This window comes from Bubalus kerabau, chromosome 9 (assembly GCF_029407905.1).
Source record: "Bubalus kerabau isolate K-KA32 ecotype Philippines breed swamp buffalo chromosome 9, PCC_UOA_SB_1v2, whole genome shotgun sequence".
Taxonomy (NCBI): domain Eukaryota; kingdom Metazoa; phylum Chordata; class Mammalia; order Artiodactyla; family Bovidae; genus Bubalus; species Bubalus kerabau.
The window spans coordinates 47,456,889-47,483,290 of record NC_073632.1 but is presented as its reverse complement, the minus strand read 5'-3'; the positions used below and the strand labels follow the sequence as shown (position 1 = coordinate 47,483,290).

At 36.2% G+C, this 26,402-nt stretch overlaps 1 protein-coding gene across 7 annotated transcripts in view; it reads right to left on the bottom strand.

Annotated features, from left to right (window-relative positions):
• The window catches only part of CDK19 (cyclin dependent kinase 19), a 173,371-nt gene that overhangs the window by 85,741 nt on the left and 61,228 nt on the right, over positions 1–26,402 (bottom strand). For all 7 annotated transcript variants that reach the window (XM_055535187.1, XM_055535188.1, XM_055535191.1 and 4 more), the window contains one exon: positions 22,513–22,588. In XM_055535187.1, coding sequence (XP_055391162.1) covers positions 22,513–22,536 — 24 coding nt within the window. In that variant the 5' untranslated portion in view covers positions 22,537–22,588. The remainder of the gene's footprint in view (positions 1–22,512; positions 22,589–26,402) is intronic.

Genomic DNA, 26,402 nt, shown 5'->3' with positions numbered 1-26,402 from the left:
ATGATTCTAGAAGAGGTCCTCATTGTTCCGCTCCTGGTCACGAACCATCCAGAGTTCGGAGAGCTTCACCTAGGCCTCTCCAATCTTACTGCTACTTTAGCTTATAAGATTTTGCAAGATAAAGCTTGTGAGTTGGGGCAATTCCAAGTTGAGGTAAGGTTCCAGCCTTTTCAAATTAAGCCACCTTCTTGTCAAAACAATTCACGCTGTCCAGTAAGTTTTCTATCTGGGCAGGTTTAGGGGCCTATTGAGCTTTGTAGGCTTCCGGCTTCTGTTACCAAGAACCTTGTCAGACAAGCAAAAGCACAGTTCTGTATGCCTGCACCCTCAACCTTTTATAGTTAAGACAAAAAAACATGCAAGTTTTGTCCAACTTTCTTTTTCGGTTTCTCTTTTCTCCTTTCCTTTTTTAATACAGTATTTTTTTCCATCTAAACTAGACTCTGCATAAATAAGACATGGTACATTTTCATTGATTCTTATCAATGGGAAACTGTTCAATATAGTCTCCTATACACACAGTAACAATGAAAACTATACACAATTTAAAGGGATACACTAATGATCCATTTACTTGTTTAAAGTAAGGGAAGGGGGAAAAAAATACCTATGCAGTTTTGACTTTAAGGGGAAGAAAGACTTTAAAAAGGCAATTTTCAAAGTAATAGAAAAACATTTTTTTTAAAACCTTTAAAAAAAATTGTTTTCAACATTCAGTTCACAAACTCCTCAAGTCTTAAACTCTATTCAGGGATATGAGCAAAGAATTCCTGATCTCTTATCTCTCAAGCCATAAAATATGGATCTGAAACAAACAAAGAAAAAAACTGGCAAGTATTGGGCCTGACTGCTGTGGCAGAATGTTGTTTTCCAAGACGGCCACAACAGTAACTCTGGTACCACATGGTCTTCTAAAACTGCAGAACTCTCCCAGCAAGAGGGGACACACTCAGGTGTGTATGTGCCTCAGTTGGAACCACCAACGCAGTGAGTGAAAGTAGCAATGCCCAGCTTTCTGAGGCCACCACGCCATGCAGAAGCAAGGCCACAGGTAGGCACTGTGGCCAACAGTCCCAGCTTGTTCAAGCTCTCCCCGCCCAAGCACCAGATACAGTGGTGAACAAGCCTTCACATTATTAAATGCTTATTCAAATTATTCCAGCCCCAGCACTTGATCCCAACCTTCAAGTCCTCCCAACTGAAACCCCAACCATCACACAGCTGGAAAAACCATCCCTGCTGTGCCCTTTTGGAGTCCCCAAGTCAACAGAATCCATAAATGTAATAAAAAAGGTTTTTTATGCCTCTACGTTTTGGACTAGGTGTTCAGTTGCAACTCTAACTGGAACAGCTATCTCAGGTGAGGAAATTAAATCTCATTCCTAGTAGAACACGACTGAGCGACTAACACTTTCACTTTCAGTTTATTATAGAATGCCAAATAGAGTTCTCTGTGCTTATCCATTCTATTAATATATATTATATAACTTACACCTGCTAACATCAAACTTGCAACCCATCCCTCCCCCCAATCCCCTCCCCCTGGGCACCCACAAGTCTGTTCTCTATGTCCGTGATATGGTTTGTGTTTTGGAGATAGGTTCATTTATGTCGTATTTTAGATTTCACATATAAGTGATATCACATGGTATTTGTCTTTTTCTTTCTGACTTACTTCATTTAGTATGATAATCTCCAATTGTATCCATGTTGCTACAAATGGCATTATTTTATTCTTTATGACTGAGTAGAATTCCACTGTATATATGTACCACTTCTTTATCCATTCATTTATTGATGGGCATTTATGTTGTTTCCATGTCTTGGATATTGTGAATAATGTTGCTATGAACATAGGAGTACATGTATCATTTTGGATTAAAGTTTTATCTGGATATATGCCTAGAAGCAAGCTTCCCTGGTAGCTCAGCAGTAAAGAATCCACCTGCAATACAGGAGACATAAGAGGTTTGATCCTTGGGTTGGGAAGATTCCCTGGAGAGGGCATGACAACCCACTCCAGTACTCTTGCCTGGAGAATCTAATGGACAGAAAGTCTGGCAGGCTACAGTCCATAAGGTCTCAAAAGAGTCAATCAAGAATGAAGCAATTTAGCATACATGCACAACTGCACGCCTAGGAGTAAGACTGCTGACTCATATGGTAGTTCTAATTTTCGTTTTCTGAGGAAAACTCCATATTGTTTTCCACAGTGGCCACACCAACTTACATTCCTACGAACAGTGTAGGAGGGTTCCCATAAATCATACTATTAACAGCAACTCCTGATTTTCACAACCGACATTAAAGATCTTTAATATTATTTTTTAAATATACTTTTTTTTTTTTTTTTTTTTTTGGCCACACTGCACAGCTTGCAGGATCTTAGTTCCCCAACCAGGAAGGAAACTCAGGCCCATGGCAGCGAAAGCACTAAGTCCTAACTACTGGGCCTCCAGGAAATTCCCTATACTTCAACTCTTAAATAAGTCCCACAGAAATTATAACAACAAAATCATGGCCCATATCCTAGATAAACTGCTCATATAAATTGTGATATTTTCCCCTGCTGAGTATTATCTTCGCATTATTTAGAATGACTAACAAAGCTTGATAAATCCTACTAAATCTTTTATATATAGTCTACAATCGATGGCAATCATTTACTGCGAAAGCTAAGAAAATACACTAACATTCTAAACAAACCAGATTTAAAAGGAAATAATAAAAATCCTTGCGAAGTCAGTTTTCATTCCAATCCCAAAGAAAGGCAATGCCAAAGAATGTTCAAACTACCGCACAATCGTACTCATCTCACATGCTAGCAAAGTAATGCTCAAAATTCTCCAAGTTAGGCTTCAAGAGTACATGAACCAAGACTTCCCAGATGTTCAAGCTGGATTTAGAAAAAGCAGAGGAACCAGAGATCAAATTGCCAACATCCGCTGGATTTGATAAAAATTAAGAGAATTCCAGAAAAACATCTACTTCTGCTTTATTGATTATGTCAAAGCCTTTGACTGTGTGGATCACAACATACTGTGGAAAATTCTTGAAGAGATAGGAATATCAGACCATCTTATCTGCTTCCTGAGAAATCTGTATGCAGGTCAAAAAGCAGCAGTTAGAACCAGACATGGAACAACAGACTGGTTCCAAATTGGGAAAGGAGTACATCAAGACTGCATACTGTCACCCTGCTTATTTAACTTCTATGCAGAGTACATCATGAGAAACACTGGGCTGGATGAAGCACAGCTGGAATCAAGATTGCCAGGAAAAATATCAGTAACCTCAGATATGCTGATGACACCACCCTTATGGCAGAAAGCAAAGAGGAACTAAAGAGCCTCTTGATGAAAGTGAAAGAGGAGAGTGAAAAAGTTGGCTTAAAATTCAACATTCCAAAAAGGAAAATCATGGCATCTGGTCTGATCACTTCATGAAAAATAGATGGGGAAACAATGTAAACAGTGACAGACTTTATTTTCTTGGGCTCCAAAATCACTGCAGATGGTAACTGGAGCCATGAAATTAAAAGACACTTCCTCCTTGGAAAAAAAGCCATGACCAACCTGGACAGCATATTAAAAAGCAGAGACATTACTTTGCCATCAAAGGTTGAAGCTACGGTTTTTCTAGTAGTCACGTATGGATGGGAGAGTGAGACCATAAAGAAAGCTGAGCACCAAAGAATGGATGCTTTTGAACTATGGTGTTAGAGAAGACTCTTGAGAGTCCCTTGGACTGTAAGGAGATCAAACCAGTCAATCCTAAAGGAAATCAGTCCTGAATATTGGACTAGACTGATTGGAAGGACTGATGTTGAAGCTGAAACTCCAATACTTTGGCCACCTGATGCAAAGAGCCGACTCATTTGAAAAGACCCTGATGCTGGGAAAGATTGAAGGTGGGAGGAGAAGGGGATGACAGAGGATGAGATGGTTGGATGGCATCACCAACTTGATGGACATGAGTTTGAATAAACTCCAGGAGTTGGTGATGGACAGGAAGGCTTGGGTTGCAAAGAGTCGGACACAACTGAGTGACTGAAGTGAACTGAACTGATTACATAAAAAACTCCTTTCAAATAGATTAAAGAAGATCCATAGCTAGACAAGAAAAATTTTTGGTTTACATGCCTGAATTAAATATGAAACTATAGTGCAAAATAAGGGAGTATTAATATATAGGCATCTAGCTGGAAATGACATATACACAATCACCTAGAATTCCAAATTATACAGAGATAAAGATGGTATCCGCCAGTAGAGTCTTTGAAAATGGCACTGTGAATACAGAGATGAGTAGCGTCAGGTAAGCAAAGGCAAAGGGTCTTGACAAAAGCCTTCAAAAGAGTTAAGTCTCAGGCTGATATCCATCCACCAAGTAAGCTACAGTAGGACAGAATTATTATTGTATGTTTTTTTCACTGTTGTAGCTCTACCATCTGGAATTTATTGAATGAACCAGTGATTAAAGTACATTAAGTAAAATTTCCATAAAATACAATCTATGATAGCTTCAAAGGATTTCTTATGGATTCATAGGTTTCAAAAATCCCATCAAGAATGGAAACGAAAAAGAATGGCAGCCGAACTAGAACACATGGAATTAGTTTGTGCTTTTGGAATCTAGAAAAAGCCAAAAAGTCTGAGTTAATAGAAACTAAACCAAACTATGAGGGAGAAAACTAGGGTAACTAGAGAAAAACAAGTTTAATTATAAATATGTCTGTCCCAAATCCTCTTGAAAAAACAATGAATTAAATGCTGAGATGAAACTGAGTATTACTAAAGATCAATAATAAGTGATAGTAAGAAGCAGCTTAAAATGGGTAATATAATTTAAATGTTAAAAGATTTAAAATATCTTGACATTTACTTTACAAAATTGATAGACCAAATAAATAAATAAATCAGAAGAACAGATCCGGAACAAAATCCACAGTGCAGCTTAAGAGGTTAGAACATCACCATAAGGGTATTATAGGCTGCTCTAACAGTCTCATAAGCAGCCTATAAACTTCTGGATACAAGTATTACATTTAAGTAGAACTTTAGGAATTATTTAACTGAAATTTAGCAGGATTTCATTGTTTTAATTTAAACTGTTTAAGTCTAATATGAGAGGAAAAGTAGATTTAAGACAAATTCAAAAGTGAACTTTTACATAACTAAAAAGCTCACTGGAAAGCTCACTTTACATCAATATGTAAAATTCTTTGTTACAGTCTGCTTAAAAATACTTTTTAAAAAATAAAGTTACATTCTGTTGGCTTGATTTTATAAATAAACTCTTTCAGAAAGCTTTTGTTTTTTTCAACCCCATTTGTAAAAGATATAGTAGTTGCCATAAGAAATTGGTAGGGTGTTGCTATGACAACAATATTTTAATATCATTTTAAAACACCAGTAGCTTCAAAGAACAATGAGGTAAAAGAAAAGAGGAAAAGATCATCCTAGTATTTTGCAATACAACTATTATAATCATGCTGCAACAGAGCTTCACAAACTTTTTCCATTCTGTACTTTAGAGGGAAAGTATTAGGAGACACTTTAAGAGCTAAGAGGAGAGGATTAACAAAGCCAAATTAATTCCAGCTGTTTTGAGGAAGAATAAACAGATGCTATGAGGTCCTTCTCTCAACAGTTAAAGAAAGGGATCCTGACATGAGGTACAACTACTGAAGGACCATCCCCACTCATAATCCGGCAAAGCCCTCAGAATCGAAGGACGGATGTTTTCTAAGCTCAGGCCAGGAGAAAATGGGGCAGGGCGAATCAGTTAAAAGAGGAAGAGCCAAAGATGTTCCATACCTAATTAGAGATACCGAATTTTTTCCCTTAAATTTTATCTTCATTGGGTAATTTAGAAAAATACTTTAAACTAGTGGCTTAAGTTTACCTGTAGTAATAGACAACTATATTTTTGTTTATAGCAAATAAACCATACTTAAGTGGGAAAGAAAGAGTACTAAGTACTTCCAAAATGAACCTTGCCTGAAAAGAACTAGGCTCTTCAGACCCCAAAGTTAGACAAAGATTTAGGAGAGAAAAGTCCACTGATTGTGGTCCTTTTGCTACAGAAAATATTTACTTCTAGGTTCCGAAGAGTGACAAATGGAATATATGGAAGGGTTCATAACAATAACAATTTGCATCTGCATAATTTCATACAAGTCTACAATGTACTCTCATATTTTCCCACTTAAAATGTAGGGCTGGAAAGATAACCATGGCACATCTGAACAGTATTAAAAAGCATGTAAGTCAACAATATATTAATAATACAGACTTTAAATACTATGAACTATCCAATAAATAGGAAAGGCAGAACCATATAAGATAGAATTATGCTATTTAAGAAAATTCCTCATGAGGGATATCAAACTTAGGTACCAAAAATTCTTTGAGCTGTGACAAATACTGAACTGTTAATAGTAACTGACCACCCAGACCCTTGCTATTCCCTTCTTTCCAATGACCTTTTTCCCATTTACTGTTATAATGCTTTCCTCTCCCCTCCTCACTACTCATCCTTTAAAGCCCACTTAACTGGTTTTTTTTTTTTTTTTAATCTATGAAACTTTGAGAATGCCTGTCCTAAGTGGCCTCACTCCACTTACTGTACTATTCTTTCAGAATGTATTCATTCACATCATCATAGTACTAATTACACTTGAAAATGTGACTTAGCTCCCTGACCAACATACAAGCTCAGTGAGGGAAAGAACCATATTATTTTTACAATCTGTTGTACAATCATCTTCACCATCCAGATTGTCCTTGTCTCCTCTGCCTCCTCCTCCTCTAGGCATCTCAAACTCAACATCTTAAAAAGAAAAATCCCTCCTTCTCCTCTCCAACTTAGTTCTCTTTCAGGATTCCCCTCTCAAAAAGAGCCATCACCATCTACTAAACTAGCTATTAGAGCCAGAGAAATCTAGAAACTCTAAGCCATCTATCTCTTCCTCACGGCCCACATCAATTGACCTCAGAAGTATCTCAAATTTTTCCACTTCCTTCTACCTCCCGTAGACTGGACTTCTGTGATAATTTTCTAACTATCCTCCCTACATCTTCTTCCTCTTCTCCACTCTCATCTGTTGACACCAGATGAGAGCAGTAATTTAAAAATAAACAAATTTGCTCATGTCCCAAATCTTCCACATAGCCTACACAGCTGCAAGTGCTGGCGCTGTTAAGGAATCTTTCTCTCTTAGGTCACTTTCACCCTCACCTGTCATTCCAGGCACCCTGGCATCCTCTGTACCCTCAAAAGTGCCATGCCGCCTCATGCTTGTACACAAGCTCCCTCTTCTCTGCCTAGTCAGTGCTTACTCATCCTTCAAACCCTGCACGAGCATCGCTTCCTTGGGGGATCAACTGATATACTCTAGTTATTCCACCAGGTGCTTTTCCTTAGCTCTTGTCAAATTGTGCAAATATGTGTTTATTTAAAGATTTGCTTATTAACTATCTTCCCCAACAGACTTACAGAGCCTAGCACACAGCATATATACTGGACACTATGTTAAATCTTTCCATCCATTAGCTCATTTGATCTTCCAAATCCCTGTTAAGTAAATAATATTATTATCCCTGTTTTTACAGATGAAGAGAGATTAGTAATTTATCCAAGATCACAGGACCACTAAGTATTAAGAGCTAGGACAGGAACTTCAATCTGTCAAACTCATCCTTCTTATTACCATCACTGAATTTGCCTCCCTCAAACCATTACCTATGGGACTAAATATATATTTGTTGACAATTTTAAATGTCTACTCAAACTAAGCAGATATCTATCTGCTTAGTATATCTGCCAAGATACTTTTACACTAAGATATACCAGACCATGTGACCTGCCTCTTGAGAAACCTATATGCAGGTCAGGAAGCAACAGTTAGAACTGGACATGGAACAACAGACTGCTTCCAAATAGGAAAAGGAGTTCGTCAAGGCTGTATATTGTCACCCTGCTTATTTAACTTCTATGCAGAGTACATCATAAGAAACGCTGGGCTGGAAGAAGCACAAGCTGGAATCAAGATTGCCAGGAGAAATATCGATAACCTCAGATATGCAGATGACACCACCCTTATGGCAGAAAGTGAAGAGGAACTAAAAAGCCTCTTGATGAAAGTGAAAGAGGAGAGTGAAAAAGTTGGCTTAAAGCTCAACATTCAGAAAACAAAGATCATGGCATCTGGTCCCATCACTTCATGGGAAATAGATGGGGAAACAGTGGAAACAGTGTCAGACTTTATTTTGGGGGGCTCCAAAATCACTGCAGATGGTGATTGCAGCCCTGAAATTAAAAGATGCTTACTTCTTGGAAGGAAAGTTATGACCAACCTAGATAGCATATTCAAAAGCAGAGACATTACTTTGCCAACAAAGGTCCGTCTAGTCAAGGCTATGGTTTTTCCAGTGGTCATGTATGGATGTGAGAGTTGGACTGTGAAGAAAGCCGAGCGCCGAAGAATTGATGCTTTTGAACTGTGGTGTTGGAGAAGACTCTTGAGAGTCCCTTGGACTGCAAGGAGATCCAACCAGTCCATTCTAAAGGAGATCAGTCCTGGGTGTTCTTTGGAAGGACTGATGCTGAAGCTGAAACTCCAATACCCTGGCCACCTCATGCAAAGAGTTGACTCATTGGAAAAGTGATGCTGGGAGGGATTGGGGGCAGGAGGAGAAGGGGACGACAGAGGATGAGATGGCTGGATGGCATCACCGACTCAATGGACATAAGTTTGGGTAAACTCTGGGAGTTGGTGATGGACAGGGAGGCCTGGTGTGCTGCAATTCATGGGGTCGCAAAGAGTTGGACACGACCAAACTGAACTAAATGTTAAGATAAAGAATAATGGCAAACAAATTCTTCAGAGTTTCTTTTAATTTGGAGATATGCACCCACTGAGTTAACCCACATACCAGGGTTACTAACTAGGTCCCAGAAATAGAGAGGTAGTTGTCTTGGAACTAAATAGCTAGGGAAACGGGCTTCCATTGATGTGGAGCAAGGCTCCTTACTAGTATAAGGTGAGCCTTGCTATGGGTAACTATGCCTCTATTTCTGACTTCATTAGGAGTCAACAACAAGATTAACCATTGTTAATATTGTTAAAATAACTAATTCAAATAAACTATTTCATTTATTAAGTAATATATTAAGGGCCCACTTTGTTCTAAGCACAGTATTAGATAGAACCCAAGGACTCAAAAGTGAACATATCAGATATAATCCCTGACCTTAATTTTATAAAGGCAAAGACAATCTACACTATTTTTAAAATGCTAATATATGAACAACGAGGGCTTCCCAGGTGGTTTAGCGGTAAATAAACTGCCTGCCAATGCAGGAGACGCAGGTTCAATCCCTGGGTCAGAAAGATCCCCTGGAGAAGTAAATGACAACCCATTCCAATATTCTTGTCTGGGAAATCCCATAGAGAGAGAAGCCTGGCTGGCTACAGTCCATGGAGTCACAAGAGTTGGACACGACTTAGAGACTAAAACAACAATAGGCATGAACCAAAAAAAACCCACAACAAGGATAATCTCAACTCCATAAAGCCCACTGAATTGTTAACTTTTGTTTTACAGGAAAAGCAAAGCATTTCAAATTATTAATTAATAACTTAGTTCAGCTATTGTTTATATAATAAAAAATTTCCTTATGCTTCAGGGGAAATCCTGCATATGAACCTACATACCATCTGAGTATTAACCTACATACCATGTATAACTGAATAGATAGTAAGACAGTCCCAAATAAGAAGAAAAACAGATATAACAAGTACAGACATTCTTCGTGGAGTCACAAACAGTTACAGTCAAGGCACAGGCCTACTTTTGGCAAATAGTAGGAAAAAAGAAAATATTTACATAGGACATAAGGAAAAAAATAAGAAAACAACAAATAGGCTAAGCAATAGAAGAAAAAGAAATAAAATGAAAAATAAAATGATAGGATAAAAATATTACTTAGCAAAATAATAAGCTTCAGTGTTTTGAATTCAAGGTAAGAATCTGGGAAAGACCTGAAATCTCTCTTCAGGATCTCCTATTGAATTGTGAAGCCACAAGCTCATCGATTCACATGTACCACAGTATAGACTTAGAGAAAGACACACACACAAAACAGTAACGCATCACTACCCAAACCACACACTGGGCCTCAATTCAGTTACATGTCCAACAATGACATGCATCTATGACTTGATTAACATTTAGATATAATAAAAATGTGTGATTCTTACATATTTAAATAAATGATTTCATTATAAATTATTTTCTTACTGTTATAATAAAGTAAGGCATTATAATGATTTTTTAAATTATGAACATCATCTATGAATTTCAGTTCAGGATGGTAAAGAGGACTGGAGATTAATTATTAAAAACAGGGGACTGGATCCACTGGGGCTGAGAAACAGTGCTATAGCATAGATAGCTAGGAGTGAAATTACTGAGTAACAAGGTATACCTAATTTTTTTAGGTAAATCACTTGTTCTCCTCAGAGTTGCAAAATAATAATTTACAATTCCACTAACACTCTATGCCAGTTCCCCAATATTCTACATCATTGCCAGTTACCGTTACTGATTTGGAGAGCAAAAAATATATCTTACTGTGGTTTTATTTTTTTTTCCTGATCATTAGTATAACTGAGCATCTTTTTTATTTATTGGCTATTAATGTTTCAAATTTTTTTAAGTTTCTGTTTAACTCTTTAGCCTATTTTTCTATTGGATTAAAACACTCTGACTTTAAAAATTCTTTCTGAGGAGGATTAAATTGAAAACCATGTCAGGAACATCCAAAGACCATAAATAAAGTTAAGCTTATTAATCAAACAGGTAGCAAGTTGAAAGGAAAACAAAAGACAGAAAGGCAGGCAATTCAGGGAAAAAAGAAAAAGCACTTTTTTAAAAAAATTAGTATTTATAGAGAAAAAAGGTGACAAAACAGCTTGTACCTATAAATGAACTATACGTCAATAAATTAAAAAAAAAAAAGAAAATCCAGTTTATACCTAAACCTCAGTTACTTACTACTCTGAAAATAAGATTTTCAAATATTTTTCTTTTCTGATATTATTTTGCTGCCAAGAATACTGAGCATTATCTCTAGAAAAATGGTACTGATGAACCTATTTGCAGTGCAGCAAGAGAGACAGACATAGAGAACAGATTTGTGGACACAGTGGGGTGGGGGTGGGGGTGGCAGGAGGAGATGGTGGGATGAATTGACAGAGGGGCACTGAAAACATATACATTACCATGTGTAGAATAGACAGCCAGTGGGAATTTGCAATATGATTTAAGGAGCTCTACCCAGTGCTCTGACAACCTACAGGGGTGAGATGGGGTAGGAGGTGGGAGGGAGGTTCAAGAGGAAGGGGACATATGTGTAACTATGGCTGCTTCATGCTGATGTATGGCAGAAACCAACACAGTATTGCAAAACAATTATCTTCCAATTAAAAATAAATAAATTTTAAAACAATAACAACAACAAAAGAATCCTTTGACAGTCATTTTGTTTTAAATGCTTATTTCCTTCAACTATCTGAATGCTATGTTATCTAACAACACTAAAATCTACAAACTGAAGAATTTGCCAATTAATGAGAACATTCTTTAGACAATTAGACAAATAGCCCATTCAAACTTTGAAATTACCAAGCTGCTGAGTATACTAAGAAACTTGTAAACCAATATCTATATTTTATCATCTTATCTCAGTCCTGCTATAATAATATACAACTGCCCATTGTTAATAAAATACAATTATTTATTTTTAAACTATAATCTTCATCCTTTAAAAATGCAGACTATTCTCTTGTTTGTAATCTGTTGAAGTTCTACTTTATCTTGACTGTGCACTGTTCTGATTGGGTTTTGTTTATTAAGTCAAAGATCTATACTAAAAATGTGAACAGTTTGTGTCACCAGAAGTCATGTGAGGCCAAAGTAAGAGAAGAGTAATATGTGAGATTATTTCATTATGATAAATCCACTGATACTTGAAGGAACTAAACTTCTTTCCCCAAATATGCTAAATCCTTTGCTATAATACCAAAACCCTAATTACAGGCTTTCCCTGTTTGTGATCCGTATCACTTTAGATTACCCTATCCACTAGCTCACTCCACTGACTCCAGACGGCTACTGACTGGCCAAGTGTCTCCATTCCTCGTTTTCCTGGTTTCTACCTGAAACTCAACCAGCTGCCTCCCAGGTCCGCCAGCCTGCCCTAACTCCCTTATTATCTATTATCTAACCCAACTCTTTCTCCCCCAGGTAGAGACCTAGCTCCCAATTCCCACTGCTTGGATAACACAATTTCCGTTCCAACTCTGGTTGCCATAAAACCACCTACCTATCTTGTGACACGACTTATCTCCCCCAGGTCACTTATCTCCCTAGTGACCTGGATCTGAAAAGCCTATTCTCATTTTAAAAACTATGACAAGGCAAGGTGTATGCTTTTAATTCTGAATGTGTTTCTCCATAGAGACAATGTTATAAGCAGTCCTCAAGTACTATGACACTAGAATACCATAGTTACCTACAGGCCAAAAATGGTGGGGGAGGCCAGTTTTGGTGGGGTAGATAGTTAAGCTAGGCATCATTCGTATCAATGTTTCCTAAGGGAAAAAAGTATTTCACATTCCAAATAACTGACTTTAAAAGACTGCCACCTTACTGAAAATACTATTCTCTCAGCAAGCAACACTATGTGTTACAAGCACTGATCAGTATCTGTTAACTGACTGATACATTTGAGGTGGAGGAACAACTGTATCTGCTGCTATAGTACATTTTAAATGTAATTTAACATTCAAAGACCAGGGCAAAGTCACTAAATTTTTAAAACACATTTCCTGGCCTCTTATTTATTATTACTGATCTAAGCTAAGGAGGCCCACAATTTACTTTTTTATGACACTAACGAATTCAACTTAAGAGAAAGGAAGAAAACTAAACTTTCACTGGGAACTGATAATGAGCCAAGAGGCTTACATACATCCTTACTACAATTCGGTGAAATTAGGAACTATTAACTCAATTTTAGATGTGAATAAACTAAGGTTCACAAAAATCAGGTATGTTGGTAGTTGGTTTATAGGAGTAATAATTAGGCCAAAAAAGAAAAAGAGAAATTGCACAGATTGAGAATGATACTGAATTCCAAATCCAGATAAATCAGAGTAAGGAATATGAAAGGTGAACTAGAAATAAAAGTAGAAATTAGCCATATTTTAATCCAAGAGCTTAGATGCAGCATATACCACTAATATATATGCAAGGGTCAGACTCCCCTTTCACAGGCAACTCCTCCCTCCTAAAAAATGATACGACTCCTGAACATATATGGAAAGGTGTGCTTTGTCAAACATTCCATGAGATGAGATTCTGGTTAGAGGGTGAAGCTGAGAATGGCCTGGGACATTAGCAAGTGAAGACGCTCAGGGATTCTGAGAGTCGGGGCAATCTGTGGCTTGCCACATGGCCTGCTTCCTTGGCACTGCCAGCCCTCAAAGCAAAACTGACACAGCCTCATTCCCCCTGAAAACGGCTTCATCTAGGAGCAACTTGCCCAAGATATGGAGGAAAAAGGGTGAAGTTCAGATACATCATCAAGTCTATCTGATATTCAAGTCCATATTCTCTCCCACTTTACAATCTGAAGCCTAAGGCACATTTTTAAAATAAGTACTTTATTTTCCCATATCAATCCTTTATTTTGAATCTAGAATTAACAAATTTATGTTAAACTGTATAATTCAGTACCTTCTATAATAATATACTTTATTTTTTATAATAATACACCTTAAAAATGAAATGTATAGATGCTAAAAGTAATTTACTTTGACTTTGGTGAAAACAATTTTAACTAAAAATTATATTTTTATTACAGTTTAAATAGGATAAAGTTATTACAAATAATAATAATAAAGCAACATTTACTGTGCATTTATTAATATTTTTCAGGTTCTGAGCTAAGCCCTTTGAATACTGTCAGATTTATTTTCAGTTCTTTACTCTGCATTATATCATCAGCATACTTTTGCTTCAAAATTATTCAAGACAAAGAGAAACAACACTAAAAATAGGGAATTAAAAGTCAATTAAATCTAATCTAATTAGAGCAGGAATATGAAATTGACCATTTTCATATTTTTAAGAGAACTGAAATAACTGATTTTCTTAAGTAGGGAGGGATTTACTGACACAGTCAACTCTTTGACGATAACCTACCAGTTCTTTGCAGAGAGAAAGGAGTCACAGCAACCATAGGTGCCTAAAGGTACTACTTTCAACCAACTAGTCTATTCCCCTAGAGTTGGGAAAGAGAGAAGTGGAGTGTTTTGAGTTACTTCTGTGACTAGTGTTACCACATCAATCCATCTTCCTTCACAGTAACACACACACACATGCAAATACACACACATGAGAAACTGGTGAGCAAAAACAGTATTATCTCTTCTCATGGTTCCTTCTCACTTTTGTCATCTTTAAACAAAACCCTAGATACCTACATATGGCACAGTATTTAAATCTGCTTCTGAGAATACAAAGATTGGTCACTTAGTCTTCTCAGAGGAAGCAAAGCAACCTGAAATATACTCCAAAAGGGGCATGCATGCACTCACACAAATCATTTTCCTTTTTTTTTTTTTTTTTTTTTTGCCATGCCACACAGCATGCAAGGATCTTCCTCAACCAGGGATCAAACCCATACCCCCAGCATTGGGAACACAGAGTCTTAATTTCTGGACCTTCAGGGAAGTCCAATAATAACTTTTAAGAGACTCAAAACCTAACATCTATAGCAAGATAGATAGATACACCAGAGGACTAGAGAATCTGTCTGCTGGTTAACTCCTTTTACGTGCCCCTTGTCCCTTTCTAGCTTTTAAAAAGATTTATTTTCCATCCTATGCTAGTCCCTCCTTATGTGCTGACTCTATATGCATCTCCCAGGTTAATCCTATAATAATCCCAAATCCTATTCCCCAACTCATACAAGATTTCACTTTTCATTATGAGTCAGTAAGAATATATATATATCTAAATGCCAAAGAAACTAAATATATTATATCAATGAGAAAAGTAGTAACTATTACTATCCAATGAAAAGGGGGAAAAACACATACACATTTTAAAGAAGAAAAATATATATATATCCTGAATCTTCAATCCCAAGAGTAAACTTCTGTTTGTTTCTAAGGCAAACACAAGGATTATACCAAAGAACAGATTTTTGCTCAAAGATGATTTCATATAAGATTTAGTTCCAGTCTCCAAAATCATGCAAACTTTTTATGAAAATAATTATTAAAGATCATGTTAAAAGCCTACTGAAAAAAGAAAACTTTTTCTACCTTTAATATTTTTTACAAAAATACTTGGATTTCGTCCCAGTCATAGAAAGGGTAAATTACCTGAATCACAGATGTATTTCCACAAATCTATACACTCTAATAAAATTGGACACATGTTAAAAGAAAAATTTGCATTCAGTGCAACATGAAAGCAACTGAGATATAATTAAATAATCTAAATGAGAATAAACAGGCAGTTCTCAATTTATGAAATTTAACAAAATAATTTTAAGGTTGATAAAAATAAATGTAGTAGTAAGGGGCTTCCCTGCTGATTTGGTGGTAAAGAATCCACTTGCCAATGCATGAGACACAACTTCGATCTCTAATCCAGGAAGATCCCATGTGCCCAGCCACAACTATTGAGTCTGTGCTCTAGAGCCCTTGAGCCACAGCTACTGACGCCTTCGTGCCCTAGAGCCCGAGCTCAGCAGCAAGAGAAATCACTACTATGAAAAGCTCACGGAACACAGCTAGACAATAGCCCCCACTCACTGGGACTACAGAGAAAAGCCCACGCAGCAACAAAGACCCAGCACAGCCAAAAATTTAAAAAAAAAAAAAAAAAACATTAAAAAAAGTATTAGTAAGAATTACAGCCATGCTTATAGACAGTTAATAGTTCTCAAGGAATCTACAGCAAACATATATTTTATCATTTCCCCTTCATAAATTAAAAAAAAGGGGGTGGGGGGCTTATTCCTTGAAGACAAGGGAAAGTTCCAAGCATTCCACTGATGTTTACATAGCAGCCTGCTAAACCACCATGGTGGCAAGAGAGGGGAAGAAAAAAAAAACGTAGCAAAAAATTTTTTAACTGCCATTCTACCTTGCCTGCTCTGTGCTATGAGAAAAACTGCAAGTGACAGTCCATGACAGCTGAGGCCACGTGTCACCATGGGAGCATCCACGCTGGGATGCTGGTGGACACACGCTGGGCTAAGCTGGGCAGAGGGGTCTGAGGCGGTGGCGTCTCAAGCCAAAACTGAGGAAGACAGCACTCTGACGTGAAGTGAGGTTTTCGCTCTCTTCCTTCTTCAATCTATGCCCTCCACCCTATTCCCTTTTACTAATTTTCCTTTCAGTCTATCTTCACTTTCTTTGGGGCCGTGTCAATCTTTTGAAAAGTACTCAGGAGTTAGATCTTATAATCCTTTTTATATCCCACAGAACTAGCATGATTATTATTTTGATAGTTAAAAATTTAGCTTTGTATTACCATGGATGAAATTACATTTTATAAAAAATAATGGACTCTCCACTCTTACAGGAAAAAATCTTCAGTTTTTTAATAAAGGAAAAAGTCTAGAAGACCATACACAAAATATTAATAATAGTGATTATTCCTAAGTGTTAGTGTAACAGATGCTTTTAACATGCTTTTTCCACATTGAGAGTTTTATAATAAACATATTTGAATTGTATAACCAGGAAACAAATGGGATCAGAATTAATGCTGTTTACCACATTTCCAGCCTAGCAACCTTATGATTACACAGGCCACAAAGGTAAAAAACATCAAATTAGAACTCCCCTGTAATCTCAGACTAAAAAGGTTCATGTTTACATGCTCCTAGTATGTTCATCACCCAGAATTATTCCTTGTTATGGTGTATTGTTAACTGTAAAGCACTGTACAAAGATATGTTATTATAATTCACCTCTGGTCAATAAGATTCAAATGAAATTAAAATGTGAAATGACTTTTATTAGTGAGACTTGAGGTAGCAATGCATTCTAGTTTATTTATAGTAATGACAGTTTCTTTTTTAATTTATTTCTTTTATTTTGGGCTGTACTGGGTCTTTGTTGCTATGTGTGGGCTTTCTTTAGTTGTGGTGAGTGGGGGGCTCCTCTTCGTTGCAATGTGTGGGGCTTCCATCGCAATGACATCTCTTGTTGCGGGGCACAGGCTCTATAGAGCGTGAGCTTCATTAGTTGTGGCTCGCAGGCTTTAGAATGAGGGCTCAGTAGTTGTGGTGCACAGGCTCAGCTGCTCTGAGGCATGTGGAATCTTCTGGGACCAGGGATTGAACCCCTGTCCCCTGCATTGGCAAGTGGATTCCTATTCACTGTACCACAAGGGAAGTCCCTCATTCTAGTTCTTAAACATCCTCCCATTCTGTACACATTCTTGAAGTTCATTCCATGGTTACAAATTCTGACTTCTCTACTTATCATCCAACTCTGCTCTCAGAAGGTATCTGTAATCACAGTCCCATCATTTTAGAGTAATGAATGAAATGTTACTAATCTTCTCCAAATCAAAGGCCTCTTATCTATGTGCCTCTATATAAACCAGAAAATTCCAGGAGGCATATTATGGGACATAGAAGGAAAAGGCAAAGAACAAGTTTTATCTGCTTTTTAATTTATGGTGCTATCTACATTCTCCCCAACCTATCAGTCCCTCCTAACCTCTCTGACTCTCAACCACTTCACACTGTCTGTCCTTCCACCTCATCAACCAGAAAAACTCCAATTCTCCCTTCTTATACTGGGCTTATAATAAAGAAAACAACACAGTCATGCAGACTAGTGACATGACTGGTCTCCTACTTTAGGTAGACTATAACACTTTTATAATCTTATCTTTGATCAGCAAATTTTCACATAGCCTTCATCAATAATTAAAAACACTCATCATTTAAGATTCACACACACTAAGAGAGGCATACAAGAATGCACCTACTTCATCATCTCCCTAGTAAACTGACTAATGTTGACATCATCCTTTCTTCTGCCTCTGTAGTTTCAGAGGATAAACTATCTGTTCCATTTCCTATTCAAGACCAATCCCTCCAGCTATCTTGTGATCCACAAAATCTTATAAATTCCTCTTTAACTGACCCTTGACCCACTAATAATCTCATACACCTTTATTGATTTTCCCCCAAATTTACTGAGGTATAACTGTATACCATCTTCAAGTTTTATTATGGATACAAACCCATGAAACCATCATGACAATCACAATAATGAAGATCCACATCACCTCCAAGAGGCTCCTCGTGCTCCTTTGTAATACACCCCTGTTTCTTTCCTACCCACACACAGCCACTGATCAACTGTCCACCACTACAGATTAGTGCGCACTTTCTAGGATTTTCTATAAATGGAACTAGGTAGTAAAGACTGTAACCACGTCCATATGCAAAGCTGTGGGTATGTCCAGGAACTATCTAAAAGACTCTAATTGCATAGCTCTTAAAACCATACAAGCAAGACTTAATGGCTAAAGCAGAGTTTTATTAAATAACAATGAGATATCAGTACAAACCTATTAGAACACTAAATCCAGAACACTGACAGCAACAAATTTGGCAAGGTTGTGGAGCAAAAGAAACTCTCACCCATTGCTGAGTCTAGTCACTTAGGAAGATAGGCAAACACACTATTACCAGGCAGTCCAGAAATTCTGCTCCTTGATATTTACCCAAAGGAATTGAAAAGTTATGTCTACACAAAAGCCAACACACAGGGTTTACAGCAGCTGTACTCATAACTGCCAAATCTTTGAAGCAACCAAGATGTACTTTCGTAAATCAATGTGTAAACAAACTGTAATACATCCAGATGATGGAATATTATTCAATCCTAAAAAGATATGAGCTATTAAGTCATGACAGATACGGATGAATCTTAAATGCCTATTACTAAGTGAAAGAAGCCAATCTCAAAAGGCTACATACTATAGGGTTTCAACTATATGACATTCTGGAAAAGGCAAAATTATGTAAACAGTAAAAGGATCTGTGATTACCTGAGGAGGTGGATGGTCTAGGATGAATCAATAGAACACTGAGGATTTTGAGGGCAGGGGAACTATTCTGCATGATATCATAATGGTGGATACATGTCATTAGATGTTTGTCCAAACCCATAAAATATACAACACCAAGAGTGAACCCTAATGTAAACTATTGTCTTTGGGTATCAACATAGGTTCATCAATTATAACAAACATACTACCTTGTTGGAGGAGGTTGATAATGAGTTAGGCTATGCATGTGTGATGGTAGGGAGTGTATAGGAAATCTCTAGAACTTATACTCAGTTTTGCTGTAAACGTAAAACTACTCTAAAAAATAAAATCTATTCAAAGAAAAAAGAACCATATAGCAATTTTGGAATTGAAAAGTAAAATAACTAAAATGAATATTTCACTGGAGAGAGGCTTAGGAGCATATTGAGCTGGCAAAAGATATAATCAGCAAATGAAGACAGGCAATTAAAAGTATCCTGTCTAAGCAATAAACAGAAAAAGAATTAGCAAAAAGCATCAGTGCGTCAGTGCCCTTTGGGACACCATCAAGACTAAAAACATACACATAATGGCAGTCTCAAACAGAGAGGAGAGATAGAAAAGGGCTGGAAGAATATCTGAAGAAATAATGGCTGGAAATTTCCCAAATTTGATGAAAAACATTAGTCTCTACACCTAAGAAACAACAAACTCCAATTAGATTTCACATCTACACATATCATAGTGGAATTGTCAAAAGACAAACACAAAAAGAAAATCTTGAGAGTATCAAGAAAATAACTCCTCACGTACAAGAGATTCTCATGAATTAACAGCTGACTTTTCATCAGAAACCATGGTGGCCAAAAGGCAGTGAGATAACATAGTCAAAGTGAAAAAAGAAAGACTGTCATTCAAGAAGTCTATATGTGGCAAAACTATTGTGCAAAAAACAAAGGAGAAACAAGTGATAAAAGGAAAAAAAGAAGAAATTAAGATATTCCTAAATACAAAAACAGAAAATTCACTCCTAGAAGATCTGCACTACAAAAAAAATACTAAATGGAGACTTTTGGTTAAAATGAAAGGACTTTTAAGTACCTTATATCTACACATAAAATAAAGATCACTGGCAATGGTAACAACATGAGTAAATAGAAGAAACAGCATTAAGTATATTTAACTATTTTTCTTCTATGTGATTTAAAAGACAACTGCATTAAGCAATAATTACAAAGCTATGTTTGTGAGCTTATAATGTACAAAGATGTATGCACTTAGCCACTATGCAATAACATACATGTTAAACTCATGTCGAAATCCCTATCATGTTGGGGCTAAGTCATCCAGGTAATATTAAAAAATCATTCAATTCAGAAACTGCATGCTTTCTAAAGTTCTACTAAGCAAACCCTCAATAAAAATATGAAGACTGTATATGAGTTTCAGAGTTACGTTTTGTTAGCTTCTGCACAACAAGAAACAATGAACAAAATAAAAAGGAAAGTATGACAAGTACAAAGTATGAGAAGCTATTTGCAAACTGTTTATCTGATAAGTGGTTAGTATCCAAAACATATCAGGAATGTACTCAACTCAACAGCAAAAAGCATCAATATCATCATTCAATTCAAAAATGGGTAAAGGAACTGAACAAGGACTTCTTCCAAAGAAGAAGATACACAGATGGCCAGCAGATACATCAAGTGCACAATGTCATTAATCATCAAGGAAATACAATCAAAACCACAGTGAGTATCACCTCACATCTGTTAAAATAACTACCACCATAAAGACAAGATGTAACAAATGTTAGTGGGGATGTTGAGAAAAGGGAATCCATGGATTCCTCAGAAGATTTCTAGAATTAGATTTTCATTTCCTAATAATCAATACCTTAAATTCAGCTATTTACCCAATTAATTCATGGACATTGACTTAATGCTGTATTAAATTATGGAACCCTAGCAAAATTGCATACCAGTGATATTCACATTGGTTGAAATAATACTCTATGAATTTTAGCAAGTTAAAAATCAATTATCAAATGTTCACTCTGGTAGGGCATTACCAATTTATAATTACTGGAAAAATGACAAAATGAACACTTTAAACAATAAATATATATTCTAAAGCAAACTAAGGATTATATAGAACTTTGTTGTTTATTCATTAATTTATTCAACAAGCATTTATGGGGCACCTGCTATGTGCCAGATACTATGCAAGAAACTAGGGACAAAAAGACAAGGTCCCTGCCCCCAAAGTGTACACAGCCTAGTGAGAAGCTTCCATTCTGAAATCAAAGAATTTATGAGTAGAAGGGATCTTATAGTTCCCTTATTTCAATATAAGGAAACTGAGACTCACAGCTAGTTTAAACCACAAAGGCAAACAGACACTCAGGTCTACAGAAATCCCGCCTCGTGCGCTCTTTGCACTACTCATTTTCTCATGAGTGATGATGGAGTGCTTCAATGTGAGTGAACTACAAATAAGGAGCTGTGAGTAAAACATGAGATAGTTACCAAACTTGAGACAGAAATGCCTAATGGATACGGACAATATGTTTAATAATTTAGAGACAGAAATTCCCAATAGATTGGTGATATCATGATAAAGGCTCAATAAGAAACTAAAGCACTAAAATAAGAAACTGAAGAACTAAAATAAGGTAATATAATATTAAGACTTCTAAGCCATAATTAGGATTTTGCCTCTGCTTACTGATTTGTAAAATGGAAATACTAAAAGTACTTATTTCATATGATTGTTAGGAAAATTAAATTAATACTTAAAAGCACTTAGTAAGCATAGTACCTGGTAAATACTCAAGAAATGTTAGGTGTTCTTATGGACAATCATTTCTTAAATGTACAGGTGTGTCATATAAAGATAAAAAAAAAAAAGAATGATCTTTAAGCAATTATCCTATTATTATGATAGTCATTTTTTTTAGCAACTAGCAAAATGTAACACTAAAACATGAACTCTTCAGAAAATGTTCAATATGCACACTAACTGTATCACCCCCTTCTCTATAAAGACATGTATCAGTCCTAAAATTACAGGAAAGATAGACATTAATTACTAATTTAAATTAATAGTTATACTCAATTATAAATTAAATAAATTTAAAAAATCATTCCGTTCTGTATTCTTAAGATTATAAATCCTAAATATAATTAAGAGAATGTTCAAAGATTACTTTTAAGTAATTAAAAAGTTTATGCAACTTTTCTCATAGAAAATTTTCTTAAACTAACATCTTTGAAATAACCATGCATTGTATATATTAATGAAACATTTATATTAATATCACCGAATATAAATAACAAAATAAATAACATTTATGTCCACTTACTGCAATCTCTCTACAAGCCGACATAGATATTCCTGTGCCTTCAATTTGCTTCAATGCATATTCTTTTTCATCTTTTCTGCATAGGAACAAAAAAAATTATTTATTTCTATATATTTTCAGATTCAAAATTTTAACTATAAGAAAAATGAAATGCACTAGCCTCAGTGATATGTAAACACTCTCACTATGCATGCATTGCTTATTATTTCTGATAACATTTCAATTATAAAATGTAAAATACCAAAAGAAATTCATGTCACAATGAAAACATTAGATCGAGCCAAAACACAAACTACAAAATTGAAATGGAACAGGATACTAAACACAACACTGGTTTCAAAAAGTAAACAAGCATAAATATAAACTCAAGCATATTGTAAGATAATTCTACTGTCTTAATTATCTAGAGTCTATGAAAGCATTGTTATAAACATTAATTTGAAAATAAATGACAGATGTAAACTTCTATATTTATTCAAAATAATTTCACAGTGTAAGACCCATGTAATAAATGGAGGAGTTATAGAAGAATGTTGACCCACTGTGTGTGTGTGTGTGTGAGTTAGTCACTCAGTCGTGTCTGACTCTTTGCGGCCCCATGGACTGTACCCATCAGGCTCATCTGTCCATGGAATTCTACACACAAGAATACTTGATTGCTCTTTCCTCTTCCAGAGGATCTTCCCGACCCAGGTATCAAACCCAGGTCTCCTGCAATCCAGGCATATTCCTTACCATCTGAGACACCAAGGAAGCCTTGTTGACTCACTGAGGCACACTAGTTTTCACCAAGGATAGGCAACATTCAAAAGCCCTAAGACCTCAACCAAAAGCCTTGGAAAGACTTCAAAACTAGCCACCAACACCTCATTCTCAAGATCCCTAGGAAAAACTTGGTAGTTCCAGTGAATTTTCCAATTAATGGAGGTAGGATTAGGAATTCTGGGAGACTCTGGTATCAGTAGTTACCAGGGTGCTTAACCAAGGGAAGACAGTGGCTCAATAATGGGGATACCATCCATAAAAAGAGTATCAATGAGTGTCCAGTGCAATGAGGTATCTTCGGAGTACCAACAACAGGAGCAGCCGAAGCAAGGCCCCAGCTGAATGTAACAAATGTGACTCCTATCACTGGTTATTCTGACAAGAGGAGTATAACCCATGCCCTCCGAGTTTTGCCTTTTGATTATGTTAGAGCTTCAACACTGTATCATCATATCATAAAGATTTTGTCAAATGATAGTACCTCAGTAGTGCCTCAACGTCTTACTTACCTATTGCTCATTTTCCCCACTCTGCTTACTAGCAGATAAAGCAGTTTAAGAGTGTATTCATAATATGCATTTTAAAATATCATTTCATGTGCATTTTAAAGATTTTCACAATCATCTGTGTTTTGGGCAAATAATTGAGTTATGGTTACTTTTTCCAACAGTCTGAATATTATATACATTTTTCTTCCAATATATGGCATTCAGGAAACAAGCAGCATTTTGATAAACAGAATTTGCACCACATGTCAACAGACTGTTCTGCAATTACTAAAATGATAATCATGAAAATCATCAGAAACATGAAAATGTTTATCATACACTGCTGAGAAAATATATAAATTATACTGTATTAAAAAAATACACACACTCAGATATACGAGTGTGTGTGAATATATTGAAGGTGAAAAGTGAAAGTGTTAGTCAGTCGTGTCAGACTCTTTGTGACCCCATGGACTGTAGCCCATCAGGCTCTTCTGTCCATGGAATTCTCCAGGCAAGAATACTGGAGTGGGTTGCTATTTCCTTCTCCAGGGGATGTTCCCAATCCAGGGATTGAACCCAGGTCTCCCGCATTGCAGGCAGACTCTTTACCGACTGAGCCACCAGGCTTGAAGACCACTGAAGGTGATACATAAAAAGAAAAACACTTGTGTTAAGATGTAGAAAGTTATGTTAACCAGCTTTAGTACTAGTATCATATTGTCTCTTAAATTAGAGGGGAAAAGAAAAAAAAGTAATTTGACGCTTTGAAAACAGTTGACTACTAAAATAATCTTTAGTATTTTCAAAGTAATATCTTAGGCATGTTTCAGACATGTTTTAAAGAGCAACGTCAAAGATAGGTGATCCCATTTTCCTTTTCTTCTTTCCTATTTCCTCCAAACATAAAACAAAACGTTTTTCAGACCACCGAGAAGACACTAAGAAGTATCAACACCAGCAGCAGGTGACTGAATGTAATTAAAGCCAAATATCCCCCCTACCTTGAAAATATGTGTGGGTATGCCTGTGAAAGCGTATTGTCTGAGATGCTTAACACAATACTTACAATGCAAATTTCACACAATCAATAATTAAATTTACTATCAGGTATCTACTACTGAGTATTTAATTAAATAAATTCCTAAAGTTAAAAACTATTTCTGACAAAATCTTCACATGAAATTATACTTTTATTTTTAAAGAAATATTCCAATCCTCAGTTCCCTAAATGAAGTGCTCCAGAAGCTCATGTAATTGCATAGTTTTATTTTTAATACTGTAAAGAATATTACACAATCTGGATAGGTTATTGTTGCTATGGAAACTATAAGATTTTTGCAGTAAGTCAAAAAGTGCAAAATTAACACATCACATTAATGACTTATGAATTTCACATCCAGGCTGTCAAAGGAATTTGAAAGCTTGAGCAGAATAGATTGAAGCATAGGCCTCTTGCTCTGAATTATATGGATAGGATCTATGAACAAACCCAGTAATTATTTCACTTAATAAGTTTAAATATAACTTCCATCTGCTAAATTAATAAAATACTCAAAGATCTGCAGACTTGAGGCTTATCTGCAGCTTTTGTGTTGAGAATGAAGGAAGATGCATACATGATTACCAGTTCTCTTCTATGTTAACTGTAGATGATAAAATGATGATGTGGCACCTCTGAGGTTCACCATATGAAGAACTGGCAGAAACCCAGAGGGCATATGGACTCACTTTCATCACTGCACTATGTCAATGCCAATCTGTGGTCAGATGCCAATACCTTAGTTATGAAAACTGAAGATCTGTCCTTTCCCACAATGCCCACAAGTATTTTGATGACTAGCACAAGGGACACAGAAGCTTTATCGCTCCCATCCCATGTGAGAGCCCCTCTCCAGGAGTTCATGTGAAAATTCATACCACACAGCTCATATGTGTCAGGCACAGATAATATGAAGTATCATAAAGGTATAATTTACTCTTTTACCTGAAAAGGCTGAAACTCAGGTGAACCTGGCCTCCATGGCTATGATGACCTAGCTTTTAGAGGCAGCTTAATTCTTTCTTAAAACTATTTTATTTCTAAAATAAAAGAAGTTATTATTTACTATAATAAAGACAGATAAAGTAATTCCAAAGCCTTCAGGGAAACTGCTTGCTAAATTTTAGTGTATATTAGATACTACAGTTAGAGCAACTGCACATTGAAAATAATTAAAGGAGTTTACTAAGTAAATCCAGGTGAATTAAAAGTAAATATATAGTATAAACCTGGTTTTATTTAATACAGAATGCTTTAAAGACATTTATCCTGGGACTTCCCTGGTTGTCCAGTGGTTAAGAATCTGAGCTTCCACTTCAGGGGGTGTAAGTTTGATCCCTCATCAGGGAACTAAGATCCCACATGCCATGCAACAGAGCCAAAAAGAATAAATTAAAAAAAATGTTTTAAGACATTTCTCCTATACATCTGCAATTTGTATCAAAAGCATGCCAGCTTCCTTCTCAGCATTCATCTCTCACACACACACACACACACACACACACACACACAAAGTTGTTCAATGGGAACATTATATAACAACAAAATAGAAAAATTAATTTGGCAGAGACTGAGATTCTATTACATTTTCCGTC